Source organism: Pundamilia nyererei, unplaced genomic scaffold (assembly GCF_000239375.1).
Source record: "Pundamilia nyererei isolate P.nyererei 1_Seehausen unplaced genomic scaffold, PunNye1.0 scaffold00047, whole genome shotgun sequence".
NCBI lineage: Eukaryota > Metazoa > Chordata > Actinopteri > Cichliformes > Cichlidae > Pundamilia > Pundamilia nyererei.
This window is the reverse complement of record NW_005187448.1, coordinates 2,263,360-2,281,559: the sequence shown is the minus strand read 5'-3', so window position 1 is coordinate 2,281,559 and position 18,200 is coordinate 2,263,360. Positions and strand designations below refer to the sequence as shown.

General features: G+C 42.7%; 1 protein-coding gene across 4 annotated transcripts in view; it reads left to right on the top strand.

The window, feature by feature from the left end:
* The window catches only part of fmnl3 (formin-like 3), a 29,364-nt gene extending 11,170 nt beyond the window's left edge, over positions 1-18,194 (top strand). The window contains exons 2-25 of one of the 4 annotated variants that reach the window (XM_013910730.1): positions 3,263-3,346; positions 3,470-3,550; positions 3,921-3,997; positions 6,331-6,414; positions 6,822-6,968; positions 7,799-7,907; positions 8,050-8,126; positions 8,532-8,625; positions 10,007-10,081; positions 10,344-10,454; positions 10,561-10,710; positions 11,307-11,408; positions 11,617-11,959; positions 12,342-12,437; positions 12,779-12,903; positions 13,218-13,420; positions 13,507-13,810; positions 13,897-13,977; positions 14,080-14,209; positions 14,340-14,500; positions 14,650-14,751; positions 15,933-16,025; positions 16,138-16,261; positions 18,024-18,194. In XM_013910730.1, the coding sequence (XP_013766184.1) occupies positions 3,263-3,346; positions 3,470-3,550; positions 3,921-3,997; positions 6,331-6,414; positions 6,822-6,968; positions 7,799-7,907; positions 8,050-8,126; positions 8,532-8,625; positions 10,007-10,081; positions 10,344-10,454; positions 10,561-10,710; positions 11,307-11,408; positions 11,617-11,959; positions 12,342-12,437; positions 12,779-12,903; positions 13,218-13,420; positions 13,507-13,810; positions 13,897-13,977; positions 14,080-14,209; positions 14,340-14,500; positions 14,650-14,751; positions 15,933-16,025; positions 16,138-16,261; positions 18,024-18,061 (2,991 nt within the window). In that variant the 3' untranslated portion in view covers positions 18,062-18,194. Of the gene's footprint in view, positions 1-3,262; positions 3,347-3,469; positions 3,551-3,920; positions 3,998-6,330; positions 6,415-6,821; positions 6,969-7,798; positions 7,908-8,049; positions 8,127-8,531; positions 8,626-10,006; positions 10,082-10,343; positions 10,455-10,560; positions 10,711-11,306; positions 11,409-11,616; positions 11,960-12,341; positions 12,438-12,778; positions 12,904-13,217; positions 13,421-13,506; positions 13,811-13,896; positions 13,978-14,079; positions 14,210-14,339; positions 14,501-14,649; positions 14,752-15,932; positions 16,026-16,137 lie in introns of all 4 variants that reach the window. The other 3 variants (XM_005732573.1, XM_005732571.1, XM_005732572.1) reach the window with 3 other exon arrangements.
* Positions 18,195-18,200: the final 6 nt, after the last annotated feature.

Genomic DNA, 18,200 nt, shown 5'->3' with positions numbered 1-18,200 from the left:
CATCGGGCCGATTGTAAATCATTTGGATTAGGAAGCTGTCCAGCGTAGGGCTGGACGGAGTTGCCCTGGCGACTCTAATTTCTCAAAGGTCCATGGGCTCTTCAAAACATCCCCTCACTTGTGGGGGTCTGTGTGTGACTTGAGCGCTCTGCTTAGGACTTCCTGGACTCTCCTTAACCAGAAACATGACCCCATGAACTACTTCAACTGTTGACGCTTTAAAACCTCTGTCATCCTTTGTTAATGACGGAAATGCCTGTTTCAGAATTTATCCCCTCACGGCTGCCCTCTGCTCTGCACCATCGAGTTTTCCGTCTTTATTTGTTCACTTTACAGTCATGTACACTAAAGAAAACCAAAAGAAATGTTTTAAAGACAGAACTTTTGCACATCTGTGTTATGGTGTCTGCATTTCACTTTTTTTTTTTTTTTTACCATTTAACTGATTTAACCTCAGTAAATTAACAGTTTAATGCACTGAGATCAAAATGGCTGTGTTTGCAATCTCCACCCTTTGCTCACATTTGGGACCTAACGATTTGTCAGATAGCAGTGACAATAGAACTAGTTCATCTGGTTGTGAAGTGTATCGGTGTTGTGTTCAGCTGGATTTTGCTTTACACAGCACCAGAGGGCATACACTGACCCTGCCCACCAGCCATTGTTAGCGGTTTTCTGTGAGAGGAAAAAAGTTGGCTCAAATGTCAAAGGATGGGAATGGCACAGCACCGAATCAAAACAAAGCTCCACACTGAATCCTTTGTCATGCCAGTCTCAGGTCAAACAAGAAAGGCCATGCTGGAGGAGAGAATATGTGGGCAACGAGCGCCAAAACATTTTTGGCATAGCTGTAGTATTTTCCCTTTAAAACATTCCAGTGATTTCGAAATTATAAAAGGCTCCTGCCCCCTCTCCTTTAGCTTCTTTTAGCTTCTTCTAAACACAGGAAGCGAGCGATAATATCACTGTGGGAGAAAGTGAAATGAAATTAGCTAAATTGGGTTACTTGGCTCAAATTACCCAAATCTGGTCAGAAAGGAAACTTTCCCTCCGCCTTTTGCCCCTCTGTCGCTCACACTGCTATTTATTTATAGTACCCGAGGCTTCAGGTGACAGTTGAACATCATTAAACAGCAGTACGTGATGTGTCCTCATTGCTCAGAATAGCTTTTCGGTGAGTTGAGGGATTCTGGTCATTAATTTGTCTTTAGCGAAATATACTTTCTTTTTTTTAACTATAATCAATTATGTTCCTATTTTTATTTTTTCATTACTAAAAGGAGTATCTGTGCATACATCTGGTCTGCATGTTTTCCAGTAAATCAGAATTAAATTAGTACAAAAAGGAGACCCTGCTCTGCCTGCGTCTACTTTCATGTGCACTGACTGAGAAACCAAAGGCGGCTTTGGGGCCGGGGTACAACCCGAAGCGTGCGACCATAGAAAAGTCGTGACTATTTCGCTTAACTCTTTACCTTACCTTCACAGAAGAGTGTACGATAAAGGAAATTAGGGCTGCTGCTTATGATTGTGTTCGTCAATTATTCATTTGATAGCTATCCTGTCAATCATATGTGTTTATTTGTCTAAGAAAATCACAAAAACGTTCCAAAATAAGAAGCTAATGTTTGTCATCTCTACGATTATCAAAATAAATTTCAATTCATCCTCTGACCAGCAAATATAAATATATACAAATACGTATTTCTCTTGCCCCATGATGACCAGCTGTAGATTATTATTCAAAAATATACAACGGTTTATAATCAGTGAACAGTGATAGGAGGCAATTTGGAACAACCGTCTTATTAAAAATTATTGATCTGTTTTTTGGAAAAACCCAAAAAGTTCAGACAAACCATTTATTAAAGACACGTGGAAGATCTATGACCTTCCTAAAGATGGTCTTGTAGGTAAATCTTGTCCCAGGAGAGGCAAAGGAGGAGAGAGCAGCTTGGGGGTCAGACATGAGAGAAGTTTACTACTATAAACTACTACTACAAACAGGACACATTCCGCTTGTAATTCTGAACATCTGGTACCCATGTTACTTCTTTTTTCTCTCCAGCGTGGGTATTTTGGGTTAGTCAAAATAAGCCATATGTGAAATCTTCACACTGCTTTCCACTCTGGTGATAGCCTGTTATAGCTCTGCCCTGCATTTTCTTAGTTTACCTTGTTTATAGCTATTCTTGGGCATCCACTGCCAGCTCAAAGTTGTTTCGCTTATTTTTGAATGTGTGCTGCAATCTGTGATCACAAAGCTGTGAACATGTATAGAAATTATTAGCTCTTTATGGTCCTGGCAGGACCATATTTGCCTCCATATTTGGCGCTTGCAAGGACAAAATGATTCATGACGCTGTGATGGAGTGAGCAATGATTTGGAAAAGTCATTTTAATATATTCTCGTGCGATATTTCCACCACTTCTGGTGACTGAGTTGCTACCATAGAAACAAGTATGTGTTGTTTTCCACACTGGAACATGCCAGCGTGAACATCACATCTGGCCTGGTGGGATGGGTTAAAAAGGCAAGCTGTTGCATTTTAGACAGCAGTCTGAGTTATAGCTGCAGGTTAAAAGTCAAGCTGACGGGCCATTTGTGGCTGAGCTTTGGGATACTGTTGACACTGTTGGAAATGAGGGGTCTGAGTGCAAAAACAATCGCACATTTCTTCAAAGAGAATCAGTGAGGCAGTCGGTTTCAGTGACTAGTTTGCTCCTTATTGTTGCACTTCCTCCTATCTAAGATTTCCATGTCAACCTCTGTTTATAAGCATTTGTGTCATTGGAGGAAGTAATTAGTCAAACACTAGTGTCATTCAGCTTGCGTTATTTTTTTAAAGCGGTCATGAGGACATGAGATCCTAAATTTGTGCTTAGTTTCTAAATACAGATTACATAATATGGGGTTTAAATTGAGCCCAGAAAAACGGCTGCATCAGGTCATCTTGTGTGGCATTCAAGTGTTGCTGGTTTACATAACAAGTCTGATGACAGGTCCGGTAATAGGCCGGTACCCTGATAGCAGCATGTTGTGTTATGAAGAAATGTGCTGCCTGAACAATACTGAGACCAAAGAGTGAGAAGGAGATGCACGTCGTCTCCTTCAACAGGATGCCAAATGTCAACACAGGAAGTGAGGTCACGGTATAAGTCTTGAAAACTTTGTCATCAGTTTGCTGATGGCGCCAGAGTCTCATAAAGACACTATGAATGAAACGAATGCTTACATTATTTGTTTTTTTCTGTTTCCCAGAACTCTATGAACCTGCCTCCAGACAAAGCCCGGCTCCTCAGACAGTATGACAATGAGAAGAAGTGGGACCTGATCTGCGACCAGGTGAATTTGTGAACTTTGTATCATTAATTAGTAAACCTGCTGTAAGACTACACACACCTGTCCACATTTTGGTGTGGCTGACTGCAGCAACTTACATCACGCCGCTCTTTTGTGTATCTTCAGGAGAGGTTTCAGGTGAAGAATCCTCCTCACACCTACATCCAGAAGCTTCGCGGGTACTTAGATCCTGGAGTAACACGAAAGGTGGGACCGTACAAAAATCATAAAGTAGAACCCGGCTGATTGATGCGTGTCAAAGTCTACTTACAGGTTACACACACAACTTCTGTGACAGCTCTGATGCACCTTCTCCTTATCTCTGCTTGAGGCATTATCAGCTGTTACCAGCTTAAAGTATCAGAAGTTCATTGGTCAGGTTGCAGGGTGTTTGACTTCTCTGGTTCTCCTTTATTCATCCTCTATTTTACAGTTCAGCCTGAAGATGAGGGCAACACTAAACCTGCTGAGTAGGATTATTGTTGTTTTTGAGGAACTGAAAAGTTCTCATGAAAACTGCCTAGAAAGCACAGCTTCAATGTAACCTGTAATAACCAGCATTCGTCGTGTCTTACAGAAGTTTCGCAGGCGTGTGCAGGAATCTACAAAAGTCCTGAGGGAACTGGAGATTTCACTGAGGACAAATCACATTGGGTAATCATGTCTTAGCTTCTATTTTTCTGGTGAATTATGCAGGTCTATTCATCTAAAGCTCAAGGAAACCACATTATTGTTTTGCCCAGTAAAGAATATTCTATTGTGTGTCCCTGCTGCTGCTGCTGCTGCTGCTGCAGGGACCCAGAGCTTTTTCTGGTGCCCAGATTCCCCCCTCCTATTGTTCCAACTGCCAAGCTCTGCAGCTCCACTTCATAGAGCTGGTGCTCATAATGCCCAGATGGTAGCCATTGTGTGGCCTTGTCCACTCCCCCATAGAAGGCAGCAGGAAGCTTTGTTGTATGCCAGAGGGACAGGAAGCCCGGCTGACCATTGCTGCACCCAGTGAAAAGCACAAGAACAAACACAAGGATACATGTATGTTTACAGAAGTCTCGCATAGTAAAGCAAACCACATTTTTGCATTGCAGACTCAAAAGCAGTACATTTTCCTCCTCATCCATCACACACATGGATGCTATTTTATCGATTCGTAGCCTTCAGTGTCGCAGACAATATCTTTGTAATCCGTAGTCATGGAGGTGCTGCAGTGACTTGCCACTTAATCCGTGAACCAAAGTAAAACATGCCTTCATTTTTTATGGACTTCATTGAGCCACGTGAATAACTCTTATACAATTTGCCTTCATCAATAAAGGACTTTTTCTTTTCAATGCAGTTTCCAGAAAGGCTCACAGGCAAAGGAAAAGGAGATCTATTTTCAGAAGACTTTTGTGGGTGGGATTAAGTGTAACAGATGCCGGTTTATTGTGTGTCTGAATCCTCAGCCCTGTCTGGTGTGTTATTCCTGAGATTGCCAAGAAAATCTGAAATAGCAACTGGTTGGAGAGAAGTACAGGGAGGAAAGAGTGAGGGTTCACAGCAACGAGGGAAGGGGGGCAGGAAGCTGATGATCAAGCCCACCTCCTCGTCCCCCCTCCTCCCTCCTGGACCCGGTCTAGTTGCTTTGTTCGCTTTCCTCTGCTCCTCTGCTCACCTCTCTTCCTTTTCCCTCTTCCTCCTTCCCTCCGCTGTCAGGGTCCTGATTGGTTTCCTGCCTAACTTGCCATTGGCTGACCAGCAATCTGTCATCACAGCCATCATTTCAAGACTATTTTAAGAACCTTTTACCTCAATCCATCTCCCCCTGGAGTTCCCTCAAAATATGGGGAGGAGGTAAAGGGGTCTGTGGGGGAGGCAGACTAAATACTGTTGAGTGTCAGGGGTTCTTCCTGAGCCCAGCTCTCTTAGCCATATGCCCTCCACATTCTTTCTCTAGCTGCAATGGGAATTCCTTTGTTTGGAGAAAACTGGAGTGAGGAAAACTGAAGCCTTGCTCTGCTTTACTTTCCATGGAATTTTTTCCACTTTCTTTTAGAGCTATTGAAGAGCCGTCATCCCAAATAATTCTCATTTATTACAACTTTCGTCTCATTTTTTTGTAGTTATGTTGCCTATAATAGTTACCGAAGTATCATTACCTGGATATATGGTAGATCTGTATAACTACAAATCAGATGAACAGGGAGCATGATGTGTCCGAAAATTCAGCTGGATGTGAATGAAGCGGAATATGAAAGCTTAAATGCCTCTAAAAACTTCCAGCATTACTTAAATAACAACTATGAAAAGTTCAGCCAAAGTTGAACCAGTGTATGAATAATTTGTTTAAACCTGCCTGCTAGTCTATCCATGATTTACAATTACATTTAAAGCTACAATAAAGAGATCCACTAAAGAATAAATAGCAATAAGAAAAAGAAAGACAATATAAAGAATCTTCCTTTCACTTATGTAATTTATTAATTTATTAGAACAGTTGCTTAAAAACTCATTGATATTCGTTGCGGTTGAGAGAAGTACTGGGGCTCTACATCTAGTTACACATTATCACACAGCCTTTCCTTATATACATCTGTACACATCTGTTTTATCAGTTGCTATTGTGATTCCACGTCACACAGTACAGTGATAAATGTTCCCTCAGCATTTTAAAGTTCATTCTTCTGTCACGTGCTCTGCTAGCTGTGCTTATTTCAGTTATTATTTGTTCTTTTTATAAATTAAAAAAGAAAAGCAAAACAAAGCAAACCCAAAAGGACAAATAACTGGTATTACAATTGATCAGCAGAAAAGCCAAAACTAGACCTGAGTTGTTCTAAACCAGTTCTTTAAGTACAAAAGGATTTATGAGAAGGCTTCAGAATAAGAAGAATCCTAGTTTTCTTTATGTCTCTCTCTCTCTGTTAGTCGGTAACGGGCTGTCCGAAAGGATAAGGGTGTGCTCTGGATCTGGCGCCCCGCTAACCTCTCTCTGCTTTCATGCGTCACAGGTGGGTCAGGGAGTTCCTCAATGATGAAAACAGAGGTCTTGATGTCCTTGTTGAATACCTCTCCTTTGCTCAGTGTGCAGTCATGTAAGTACACACACACACACACACACACACACACACACACACACACACACACACACACACACCTCTTGACCAAACCTTTCCTTAGGAACTGGGTTGGGCTGTGAATCCAGCTGCTGAGTCTTTTAGAGCCTGTGATATTAGTACATTGCATTCATTGGATGTATTTCCTGTGTCTTGTTGCATACTTTGTAACGTGAATGCATTTCTGGACGGATGCTACCTGGTTGAGTGCTGAGCTATACTTTGGGACAGAATCTGTGTGCTGAGCTTTATCGTGCAGCTTGATGACAGTTCTTGTGATAATGCCTGGCTCTCTACTAAGCTGCCTTGCAAACCTAACCTCCCCCATGCCTCTCATCTACACCCCTGTGCCTCTGTGTTGGCTTCTCTGTTTGTCTATGGCCCAGGTTGGATTTTGAGGGGCTGGAAAATTGGGAGGATAGCTTCTTGGACAAGTCTAAATCTTGGAGCAGGTCCATAGAGGATCTGCACCATACGAACGCCCAACCCTTCTGCAACACTCTGGTGCGCTCTGCCCGCCAGTCTGTTCTTCGGTACGTATTGCTAAGCAAGCTTCCCGCTATTAGCTTCCTCTGTTACTGCCTTGCTCTGCTAACCTTGAATGCTATATTTGCATGCAAGCCCATTGTCTTAGTCCTGGTTTGTTAAAAAGTCTCTGACCTTTAGTGCTATCTGTCTCTCTTTGTTAACCGTTCTCCTTCATCTGCCCAGATGTGCATCTGCACTGTCCACAGATGAGATCCAGCTGTGAGCAGCAACATATGTTGGACAGTTGTGATTCTCCTCTTCACCACTGTAGAGACATGACTTAAAGACAGATAGGGTGTAAAGTCTGATCGGAAAAACAGATATTATATAAGGGTGCACAAAAATAGTCCACAAGGACAGACTCTAGACTTATAAATATTATATAAATATATTGTCAGATAAATTACTGCTGAACTGTTATTGGTAGAAGGTATAAAAAGTTTTTCCGCCCACATTTGTAACAAAGTATGAAAAAAAAACATATTCTTGATGTATGGTTATCCCGATCATAAACCTTACCCGAACAGTTACCATGAAATGACTGTGCAATACAGTTACATAATAGCAGTCTGTGAACAGAATTCGGTCTGTTAACAGCAACAAGGAAACCAGGCATTTCCCATAATGCATCTGTAACCTCAAAAGCCATCTAAGTTTTTTTCTGTCAGACCTCATTCTCTGTAATTTTCTCTTTCTGTCTCTCGCTGCGACACACTTAAAACAAAAATCATAGAAAATAGTAGATACACTTCAGAGCTCTGTTTGACTAACAGAATAGTAGCCAGAACATGAATTTCATTGCTGAATTTGCTTTAATGTGCTGAATCTGTTGCAGCTACGGCTCAGTCGCGAATAGCAAAACCATCAAGAACTCCCGCCTCGTGAGTCAAAAGGATGATGTGCATGTGTGCATCATGTGCCTGAGAGCAATCATGAACTACCAGGTACCAGGAACCACCTACGACCCACAATCAGATATGTCTCATAAACTTGGAGCATGATATGCTTCCTGTGCAGTCAAGTGCTGAACCTTTATGCAGGTTTTCTGACCACATCCTCTCTGTCTCTCTGTCTCTCTCCATGCAGTACGGTTTCAATATGGTCATGTCTCATGCACATGCAGTCAATGAAATTGCTCTCAGCTTGAACAATAAGAACCCACGGTAAGAACTCAGGACCCCTCCTCCATAAAAGCAGGGCCGGGCCAAACAAAAGGGGAAACCCTGCAGCCAATTCATACGATATGCTTCTCCGTGGGCCTCTGCTTCTCTCTGAAGTCGAGGATCAGAGGTGTATACACGGGTCGTTAAGGGAATGTTTTCTAAAGGGAGATTTGTGGTAAACCACTGAGACTGATTACTTCATAATAAAGTCTATGAGGGTAAACACGTAAAAACCATGGAAACACCCACCAAAGCTTCAGACATTAATGCAGATTATGACTTTTGGGCCCTGTATGTTAATATCCACACCAATTTTGAGGATGCTTGAATTTTGTGATAGAACATATAAAACTGTACTTTTTAAAAAAATGTAGTTGTATTGATGAAAGTTTGGTGCATTTTCAGGACAAAAGCTTTGGTCCTTGAGCTGCTGGCTGCTGTTTGTCTTGTCCGAGGAGGTCATGAGATCATCCTTTCAGCATTTGACAACTTCAAAGAGGTGCCTATTGCAACTTTTTAATGAATTTTTAACAAGCTCTCAAGTTGTTATGTTCAGGATTAAGTTGTAACATATCGCTGGCCTAGCTATGTCTGAATATACTAATCAAAATTTAAGTAACATCAATATAATTGCCCTAATTTCCCACATCACTGGCGTGCATAAAGGCATAAAGGTCAAGTGTAGCGGGCCGAAAACTGAGAAGCTCTGAGAGATTTTATCTATCTGAGGTTGCAAGCAAAGCTCTATGGTGGCGTGTCTGAGATTATTGGACTCATTAAGACATCAGATGTTAAGTAACCTTGAACAATAATCAGAGGATCACTTCCCAGTGGGAGCCAGTGAACCAGAAAGATTTGCTTAGCCTTTTTGCTTTTTGCTCGTACAGTCACCTAAACTCCGGAACCAGACAAAATGCCTTACAGTCCAAAGCCTCAGCGAGACCCAAGAGCTAATCAACTCTCTAGTGGAAACAACATAGTACTGCTGTTTTTCCAAAATGATGCATTAACACAAAGTGACAGGTGTCTGAGATCTCACAGGGAGAAGGTCACGTTTGCTATTCATTCTATGTTTTTATTCATTTCATTTATTCAACCTTTATTTAACCAGGAATTCTCTTGAGATTAACATCTCTTTGTCAAGGTGGACCTGGCCAAGATCGATAGCAGTTGCTGTTCATTTGCAGAAGTCTTTATGAGAGCTCTGAACTCTCCCAAGAAAAAAAAGCATTCAGCTGTAATGTGCTCTGACTGTTATTCTATGACTGAGGTGCCAAATAAGAGAATGCTGTTCTATAAAGCTCAGAGAAAAATCATAGCAGCTGTACTGGTCGTCAAATTTTAGATCCACAGCTACAGTGTTTGTGTGCAAGGAAAAGGATTTTTATTTCATCAACTTAAGAAACAACGTAAGTCAAACAGTGAGATTATGTTGTTTGCAAGTAGAAAAACAGAATAAAAGAAATAGTTGATTTACCCTGATTATGCTTTTGTTGATAGAGCTGTAACACATCAGTGAAAGCAGCAGTTTATCAGATATTTGTTATGTCCACAGCACAACATTATGAAGCCATTGGCTTCATTGATTTTGCTGCATACTTCATGAACACCTCAGCATTGTGGTTTGCTCCAAAGGCATGATTTTTTTCTTAATTAATAAATAAATAATTTGTAAAGTGCCATGGACAAAAAAAAACATGTAGTATGGTTGATTTTAGGTGATAAATATAGGTAATATTTCCCTAAGGTACCACTTTGACATTCAATAAAAACGTCCTTTCTCGGGTCTCTTATTTTTTGTCTACATCGGACAAAGTTTTTGTTCTACTTTGTAAACCAGAGAAAAAAATCTTTATTTTGCTTCACCTCGTATGTTTCAGGTTTGCAAAGAGAAGCATCGCTTCGAGAGACTGATGGATTACTTCCGCAGTGAAGAGGGAAACATTGACTTCATGGTAAGACAAGCGTTTAGTTACATACAGATGTGTCTTTTTTGTGTGAGAGTACATCCATCAGTACAAATAAAAATGTCTGGCTCAAATGCCAAAGGTATTTTTTATTATTATCTGCATAAAGGAAAACACACTTTTATACAAGGTGCAAATGCAAAATCCAGTGGACTATATGTCAGTTTTAAGATAAAATATCCTGATACAGATTATACGTATCAAGTATATAAAGAATATTAATGAGCTGGTGTTTGCATTTGTTCTCCAGGTTGCTTGCATGCAGTTCATCAACATTGTGGTCCACTCAGTTGAAGACATGAACTTCAGAGTGCATCTGCAGTATGAATTCACCAAACTGGGACTAGATGACTTCCTGGAGGTAAAGAAATAATGTTGTGCTTAAACTGGGCCAATCGCTCTCATTGTCCACGTGGAGACTATTCGCGGAGTGTCACTAATGTTGAATTTATTCTCTCTCGTGCCAGAAATCTAAACACACGGAGAGCGACAAGCTGTCGGTTCAGATCCAGGCTTACCTTGATAACGTATTTGATGTGGGTGGCCTGCTAGAAGATGCCGAAACCAAGAATGCAGCGCTGGAGAAGGTGGAGGAACTGGAGGAGCACCTGTCCCACGTAAGTGCACCACCCAGTCTGGACCACCAACACTGCTCTCTATACACATTTATGAGATTGTTGTGGTTCACCAGCTATGTACTTAAGTTGGCTGTTTCTACATGGCAATTAGAAATCTACTCGGTGTTTGCACTTCACAAGTGGTTCAGGATAATAATTGGGTGGGGAATGCTGGAAAATGGAGTGCGTGAAACAATCTTATTATTGTTCTCGTGTTGGCTCGGTCTTTCTGGGCTATTGCCTTTGTATCCCACGCTGCTTTGCAAAGACCTTCTTCACATGGAAAGGTCGTAGGCAGCCCCTGACATCATTCTTGGAATTTGAAAACAAACTCTGCTCTCAGAGGTCAGAAATGATGGGGGAGGAAGAGGGTGAAGATTCTCTCTGAATTCCTAAGCAAAGATGTGTAATGTAAAATCAAAACTGAGAGCTGTGTCATGTTATTGCTGCATCATGCTGCTCGCTGTATCTTATTTCTTAGTGATGATGCAGTGTATGGGGAGGAGGGATGGGGAAGTGGAGCTGGGAAAGATGCCCACTGTGTGGATCAATTCTTTCCTTCTCTCATCTCAGTGTTGCTCCATCTTCTCTTCTAGGTGACTGAGAAGCTTCTGGAGGTTGAGAATGAAACAATGATGAAAGTAGCCGATCTGGAGAAGCTGCTCATTCAGAAAGATAAGGAGCTGAACGTAATACGGGTAAGCCACAGTCCTATCGACGTGATATTTCTTGCTCTCCTCGCATCATAAAGGCTTCAGATTCCGTGCCTGTTAGCAGAGATCAGGTTCATATGCTTGTGGCTAAATTGCTGTATTAGCAAATTAGGTCACAAAGAGACAGGATGTTTGTTTAGCTTGTGGAGTCACTGTGCATTATGCTCTTTATCACCCCCTGGTGACTGCTCAGGAGACAAACGAGTCAACCAGCACTCAGGTTAACACCCTGAGGAGGATGATCAAGGAGAAGGATGCTGCATTTCAGAGGCACTTCAACATTGAGAAGCGTCTGCTGGAGCTCGAACAGCAGGGCACCATCCGCTTGCACAAGAAACCTGATGGAGACATCGCCATCGAGCCGCTGGGCGTCGGCAGTGCCGGGATACCCTTGGGAAACATCGGAAAGCTGTCTTTGGGTTCAACGGCAGGGCTGACAGAACTAGGAGGACCCGACACAAGTTTACCACCAGCCAGCGAAGCACCTCCGCCTCCACCGCCTCCTCCCCCTCCCCCTCCCCTGCCATCTGCTTCAGGTGATGACAACACTGTGACTCGCAGTCTAGTGATTCATGTATATGTATGTGAAAGTTGACTTTCTCATCTGTGGACCCTCAGAGCAGATTTATTTTCAGTTCCCTATATTTGTTCATTCGTGCCAAACCAAGTGATGGGTCACAGCAGTGTTCTTCTAAGCCAGACAGGAAAGGGAAACATAAGGCTGGTTTCCTTTGTCTCCGGAAAGGCCGCACTGACTGTTGGAGCACTTTCCAGCCTTTTATCCAAACTAGACTTTATCAGGTTTCACTAACTTTAAAAATCAGTTTTCAGCGATTGTCAGGCCGAGGTGGCAGCTCACGTAGAACACGAAGCTGTTGCTAAACATGCAATAAAAATACTCTTCTGCATTAATTACAGGACACACTGCGCCAGTCCCACCACCACCACCTCCTCCCCTTGCTCCTCCTCTGCCAGAAGCTTCCCCCTCTGTCATCTTGAGCGTAGGTCTGTCAGGTGAGCGTGCACACAAAATTAAACTTGGTTGTCTTTGCCTTCGATTTTGATGTTCAAGGTTGACTAGATCAGAGGATTGTGGGTGGCAGGAGGTAGAGTGGATTACTAATCTGAAGGTCGGTAGGTTGATCCCTGGCTCCTCTAGTCTGTGCGCTGAAGTGTCCAGAACTCTAAGATGCATCCGTCGGAGTATAAGTGTGTGAACGATAGGCGAAAATCACTTAGCCATAGAAAAAGATGGTTGTATGAATGTGTGTGAGTGGCTGAATAAAGCTTCGCGTTGAAAAGTGGTATATAAGTACCGTTCATTCTGAATTCAACGAACACTTTCTTCACCACAGCTATCAGGATCAAGAAGCCTATAAAGACCAAGTTCCGCTTGCCTGTGTTTAACTGGACGGCCTTGAAGCCCAATCAGATCAATGGCACAGTCTTCAACGAGATCGATGATGAACGTGTGCTAGAGGTAAATCAAGAAGATAAAACCTCTTTCATGTTAAGATGTAGGTCTTGGTTAATATGTGTCAAATTTGAATTTATGGTAAATTAGTATTAATCTCAGTAAAACTTTTCCATAGTCAAAAGCTCAGGTTTCTCTAGTCTCTTCCAGTTGAGTTCAAACCTTAATAAGAGGAAAAAGTAAAGCAAAACTAAACTTAAATGATAAGAGCAGTGTGTCGCGAAATAACCAGCTTCATACCAACACCATAACACTTATGTGTTCAGGACTTTTAACATCAATTTAGAGCAAGTAAAAGTTGAGTTGTTATTCACATGCAGGAGCTGGAGCTGGAGAGGTTTGAGGAGCTATTTAAGACGAGAGCCCAGGGTCCAGTTGTGGATCTTTCCTGCACAAAGAGCAAAGTAGCCAATAAGGTGGCAAACAGAGTCACACTTCTGGACGCCAATCGCTCCAAGAACTTAGCCATCACACTGCGAAAGGCTAACAAGACAACAGAAGAGATCTGCAAAGCCATAGAGAAGTATGCACCTGTCTTTTACGTAAACTTTACATACTTACATAATTTTCTGTGGAACAAGTTACAGGTAACGTGTTATCTTCACTCAGGTTTGACCTCAAGGCCTTACCTGTCGACTTTGTGGAGTGCCTGATGCGTTTCCTGCCCACCGAGGCAGAAGTGAAGGTGATGCGTCAGTACGAGCGCGAGCGGCGTCCGCTGGATCAGTTAGCAGAGGAGGATCGCTTCATGTTGTTATTCAGCAAGATCGAGAGGCTGACGCAGAGAATGAACATTATCACCTTTGTTGGAAACTTTGCCGACAACGTGAGCATGCTCACGCCACAGCTCAACGCCATCATTGCTGCTTCTGGCTCAATCAAGTCGGCACCAAAGCTCAAGAGGATGCTTGAAGTGAGATGTGTTTGTTGACTTTCACAGCAGCAGCGTTTGTATTTTTTAATGCATATATTCACTCGGTGCTTTTGGTTTACTCGTAGATCATCTTAGCCCTAGGAAACTACATGAACAGCAGCAAACGAGGCTGCGTTTATGGTTTCAAATTACAAAGCCTTGATCTGGTGAGTAATCAGTAGTGAAGTTTACTGGAATTCCAGTCAGCACAAAAGTGTGCTGCAGAGTTTATTATTAAATTGCTTTTCCTAACAATGTTTTTTACACAGCTTCTGGACACTAAGTCTACAGACAGAAAGATGACATTGCTCCACTACATAGCTCTTATTGTGAAAGAGAAGTACCCTGAACTGACCAACTTCTACAATGAATTGCACTTTGTGGACAAAGCTGCAGCAGGTGAGCGTGCACCAAACTCTGTCAGCAACCTCGTGGAGACGCAGTATTTTCACAGAAAGGTCAGGTGTTAACATCTGGATAAAACGCTACGTAATATACTTAAAATATGCTCTGATGTCTGCGTGCAAAGTGTCTCTGGAAAATGTCCTACTGGATGTTCGAGAGCTGGGGAAAGGCATGGACCTCATCCGGAGAGAGTGCAGTCTCCACGACCACTCAGTCCTGAAAGGTTTTGTCCAGGCTAGTGACTCACAGCTGGACAAGCTACAGAAGGACGCCAAGATGGCAGAGGTATCCGACAGCGTCTTCACCTCCAAAACCTCAAATTATCCGCTGGAACAAATGAAAATGAAACCTTTCTCGTTCATTCATCTCACTGACATCTGATGCGCAGCCACTAACTCGACAGTGTTTACAAACATTCTCTTTCCCAATTCCAGGAAGCCTTTAACAGTGTGGTGAGCTACTTTGGAGAAAGTGCCAAGACGGCTCCACCCTCCGTGTTCTTCCCTGTGTTCGTGCGCTTCATCAAGGCGTACAAGGTGAGGACGCCAAGCAGAAGCTACATCTCTGTAGCTTTCCTCACTTCCTCAGCTGGTCATTTGGGAAGTTCCCTGGTTTGCTGTCAGCCTTGCTGAGAGCAGAGCGGGGCAGAGCTTTGGCTGCTTTTGTGGCACAGGACGTGGCGTATACTCCCAGGCCAAATAACAGGAAAGGCCAGCTGGGTCTGACTTTAGAAGCTGCAGCTGTGGTGTTTAGACTCGTCCCCCCCCCCCTTTACCTCCGGACTGCCTCGCCCTGCCCCAACACACAGCACGCATCCTGAGATTGTTCTCCATCTAGATTTATGGGATCTGCTCAAGGAAATGTGCAACACAAGGATTTCATGTGTCTGTTTGAGTGTGCGCATGTGCTCTAAAGGAACTGTTTAACAAACACTTGTTGCCTCGAGTAATAGAATATAGTTTTCTACAGTTTTTAAGGCCTCTTATTGTCAGACATAGAAGCTTTAATTTAACTTAAGTGAGAGCCAAAATAAACAGAACAGCCAGGAGTTGCCGTAAAGCCACAATACTAAACAAACTAACGAGAAAGAGAAGGTTACAATTTCAAGCCCAAACTTCAAATTAACACGAGAAAAACTGGAAGAAAATGGGCTGAAAATGTTCTGTGTCCTGTAGAGCTTACTGTCAGTCAGTTAAAGACGTTAAAGAAGAAAGAGTATCTTTAAATAATTTGTTGCTAACTGTGAAATCACCTGCTTTTTCTTAGTGGCCTAGGAACAAGTTATCGCTGAGATTCTTTGTGTTCTTGGAGAGAAACTATTGTTTCTGTCATCCACAGCAGATCAGCTCACATTATCTGGTTTAAAAAAAAACAAAACAAAACACATTGTCAGATTTTGTTCATTTTGATTCAAGTCAGGGAAGCTGTTGCCTTGTTTTTAATATTTCTGCCCAGCTTGGCTGATTTATAATTATCTAAAGTGTCATATTTACCATACTTATTGATCCCTTTGTTTATCTTTCTCCGTATGTCAAACTGTTCATTTAAGCGCGTGCGTGGTCCTGGTCATGTTTAGTAAAGCGTGGCTTTCCTGTTTATGCCCAGCTTTTCAACTGTTTTTTCTTTGCTTCACATGGCCACACAAAAGCACGTTGTTGGATTTATTTCCACTGAAGTTTCTTGTCACAGATGTGTCATCTATTTCTCTTCTCAACAGGATGCAGTGGAAGAAAATGAACAGAGGAAAAAGCAAGAGGAAGCAATGAGAGAAAAGTTACTGGCTCAGGAGGCGAAGCAGCATGACCCTAAGGTGCAGCCCCGCTGGATGAACTCTATCACGTATTTACTCAGTGCTAAATAAAGCTTTTTCGTAGGCCAAGAATCACAGTGAAAACGAACAAATATCCTTTCCACTGGTTCAGGTTCAGGCCCAGAAGAAGAGGCACCAGCAGCAGGAGCTGATCGCAGAGCTGCGCAGGCGGCAAGCCAAAGACCACCGGCCTGTGTACGAGGGCAAGGATGGCACTATTGAAGACATTATCACAGGTGGGCCAGACAGGACTGTTAAAAGAACCCATGTGCGTGCCAGCAGCCCCGGTGTTCCCAGGCTGAGGATGACTGTGGTCATCGACTGCTCAGCTCCTTTGAAGTGCACCTTGTGCTACGTGCTTCAGACACCAGCACATCTGGAGCACAGCAAATAGCAAGCGTTGTTCCATGCCATGCTGTCTAGTCTGTTAGGGGAAATGCTGCTGGGTGTCAAAGTGTGTGTTTTTTCAGAAAGGCCAGGTCTCAAGAAGTAAATTGAGGTACTAATAATTAGGATCCACGACAGCCTCAAGCAGCTGTTCCTGGAGGGATCATGTTTTTGGCTTTCTATACCTCCATACCTCTTTAATTTCTTCTAATCTGGCACAAAAAAGTCACTTGTACTATAATTTCAAAGATCGCCGTGACCTCATAACGAAATTTTTGCTCAAAACTAAAGTCTAACTATGACAAAATTGGAGGAAAAATGATAAAATGATGACATGTTGTATCCAAAAGATCAAAAGGTTAACTTAGCTGTGATTGAGCAACATTATAATGTTGGGCAAACATACTTTTTTGCCCACTGTTTGAATGTCGTAAGACAGAAGTGGAGATTGGGAGGTAGGTAGGTGCCTGTCTTCACTGCTCGTACTATACCAGTCTGGACAGACATGGATATAAACTGCACACGAGCAGAATAGCAGAATATTCTGTTTGCAAAGAGCGGACAGTGATTGGGCAGTGTGCAATTTCGTTTCCTACATTTAATTTTTGGAGATGCCAAAGTTAAATCATCTTACACCACACCTACGTATTTTAAGCCTTTATTGGGAGAAAACCCTGCATCTACAGCCTCAGCGTAGCACATAACCTAACTGATGTTTTTGTGATGATCATTAATAACTGTCTAAAGTGTAAATAATATGAATGTTGCTTCATTATACTTTAGTGTTAATAATAGGAATAATTGTGTGTCACTACTATCAGAGCTCTAACTGTGTTTTATCCAGTGGACGGCTTTCAGGACATGTCCTTAACCTTATTAAGAACGTTAGGCTTTCACAAGGTTTGCCCCTCCCCCTTAGGGCAGTGTTTCAGGTGTGACATGTTTTCTCTTCCTCTGCCTCCTCCCCCCAGTACTGAAGAGCGTGCCCTTCACGGCCCGCACTGCTAAACGCGGCTCACGTTTCTTCTGTGAAGCCAACCTCTGTGACGACGCCAACTGCTAGCCCTTCCCCTTTAATGCCAAGGTTGACCAGGTTTCTCTCATACGCATTTTGAACCCCCCACCCTCCCTCGCAACCCACTACCACTACCTCCATGTGCATGCAGCATGATTTCTGTCATCCCACCCCACCCTCAACTATGACTACTGATGACTAACTCGGGCCGTCACTGGTTGTTTGTGTTGAGAAGACTCCTATCAGGTGTCTGGTGATAGGAGTCAGCCAAACCTCTTTGCCTGGAGCTGAGAAAGTTGCATTGAGTGTCAATATGTTTGTGTGTAAAATATGTTGACACGCTTGCAGTACAGTCCTGACTGTGATCACGTGTAGGACATCATGCATGACACAGTAGGCTTTTGCGTTATTATGCCATATTTCTTTCAAATTATCCGATACCAACGGACTGAATCTAAAGAGGTTTGGCTAGCAGACTGTTTTATTTTATCAGCACTGCCTTGTTCCATGAGACTAACTTGTTTGGTGTTGGTTTTTCCGGCTAACATGTGACTCTTCTTTCCTCAACCACCACTGTTTATTCTGCCCCCCTCCAGCTGAAAAGAAGATTAATGACAGTATTTCCCACTCCTAGGAGAGGGTAAGAAAGGTAGCCTGGCTGAAAGCCGGCCTGCTTGGCCCTCCAGCTCCTGTGTGCTGCTACAGTGATGTCAGCTGCTTCAGCTAGTGCTTCAGTTGCAAGCAAAGAAACACACACACACACACACACACAC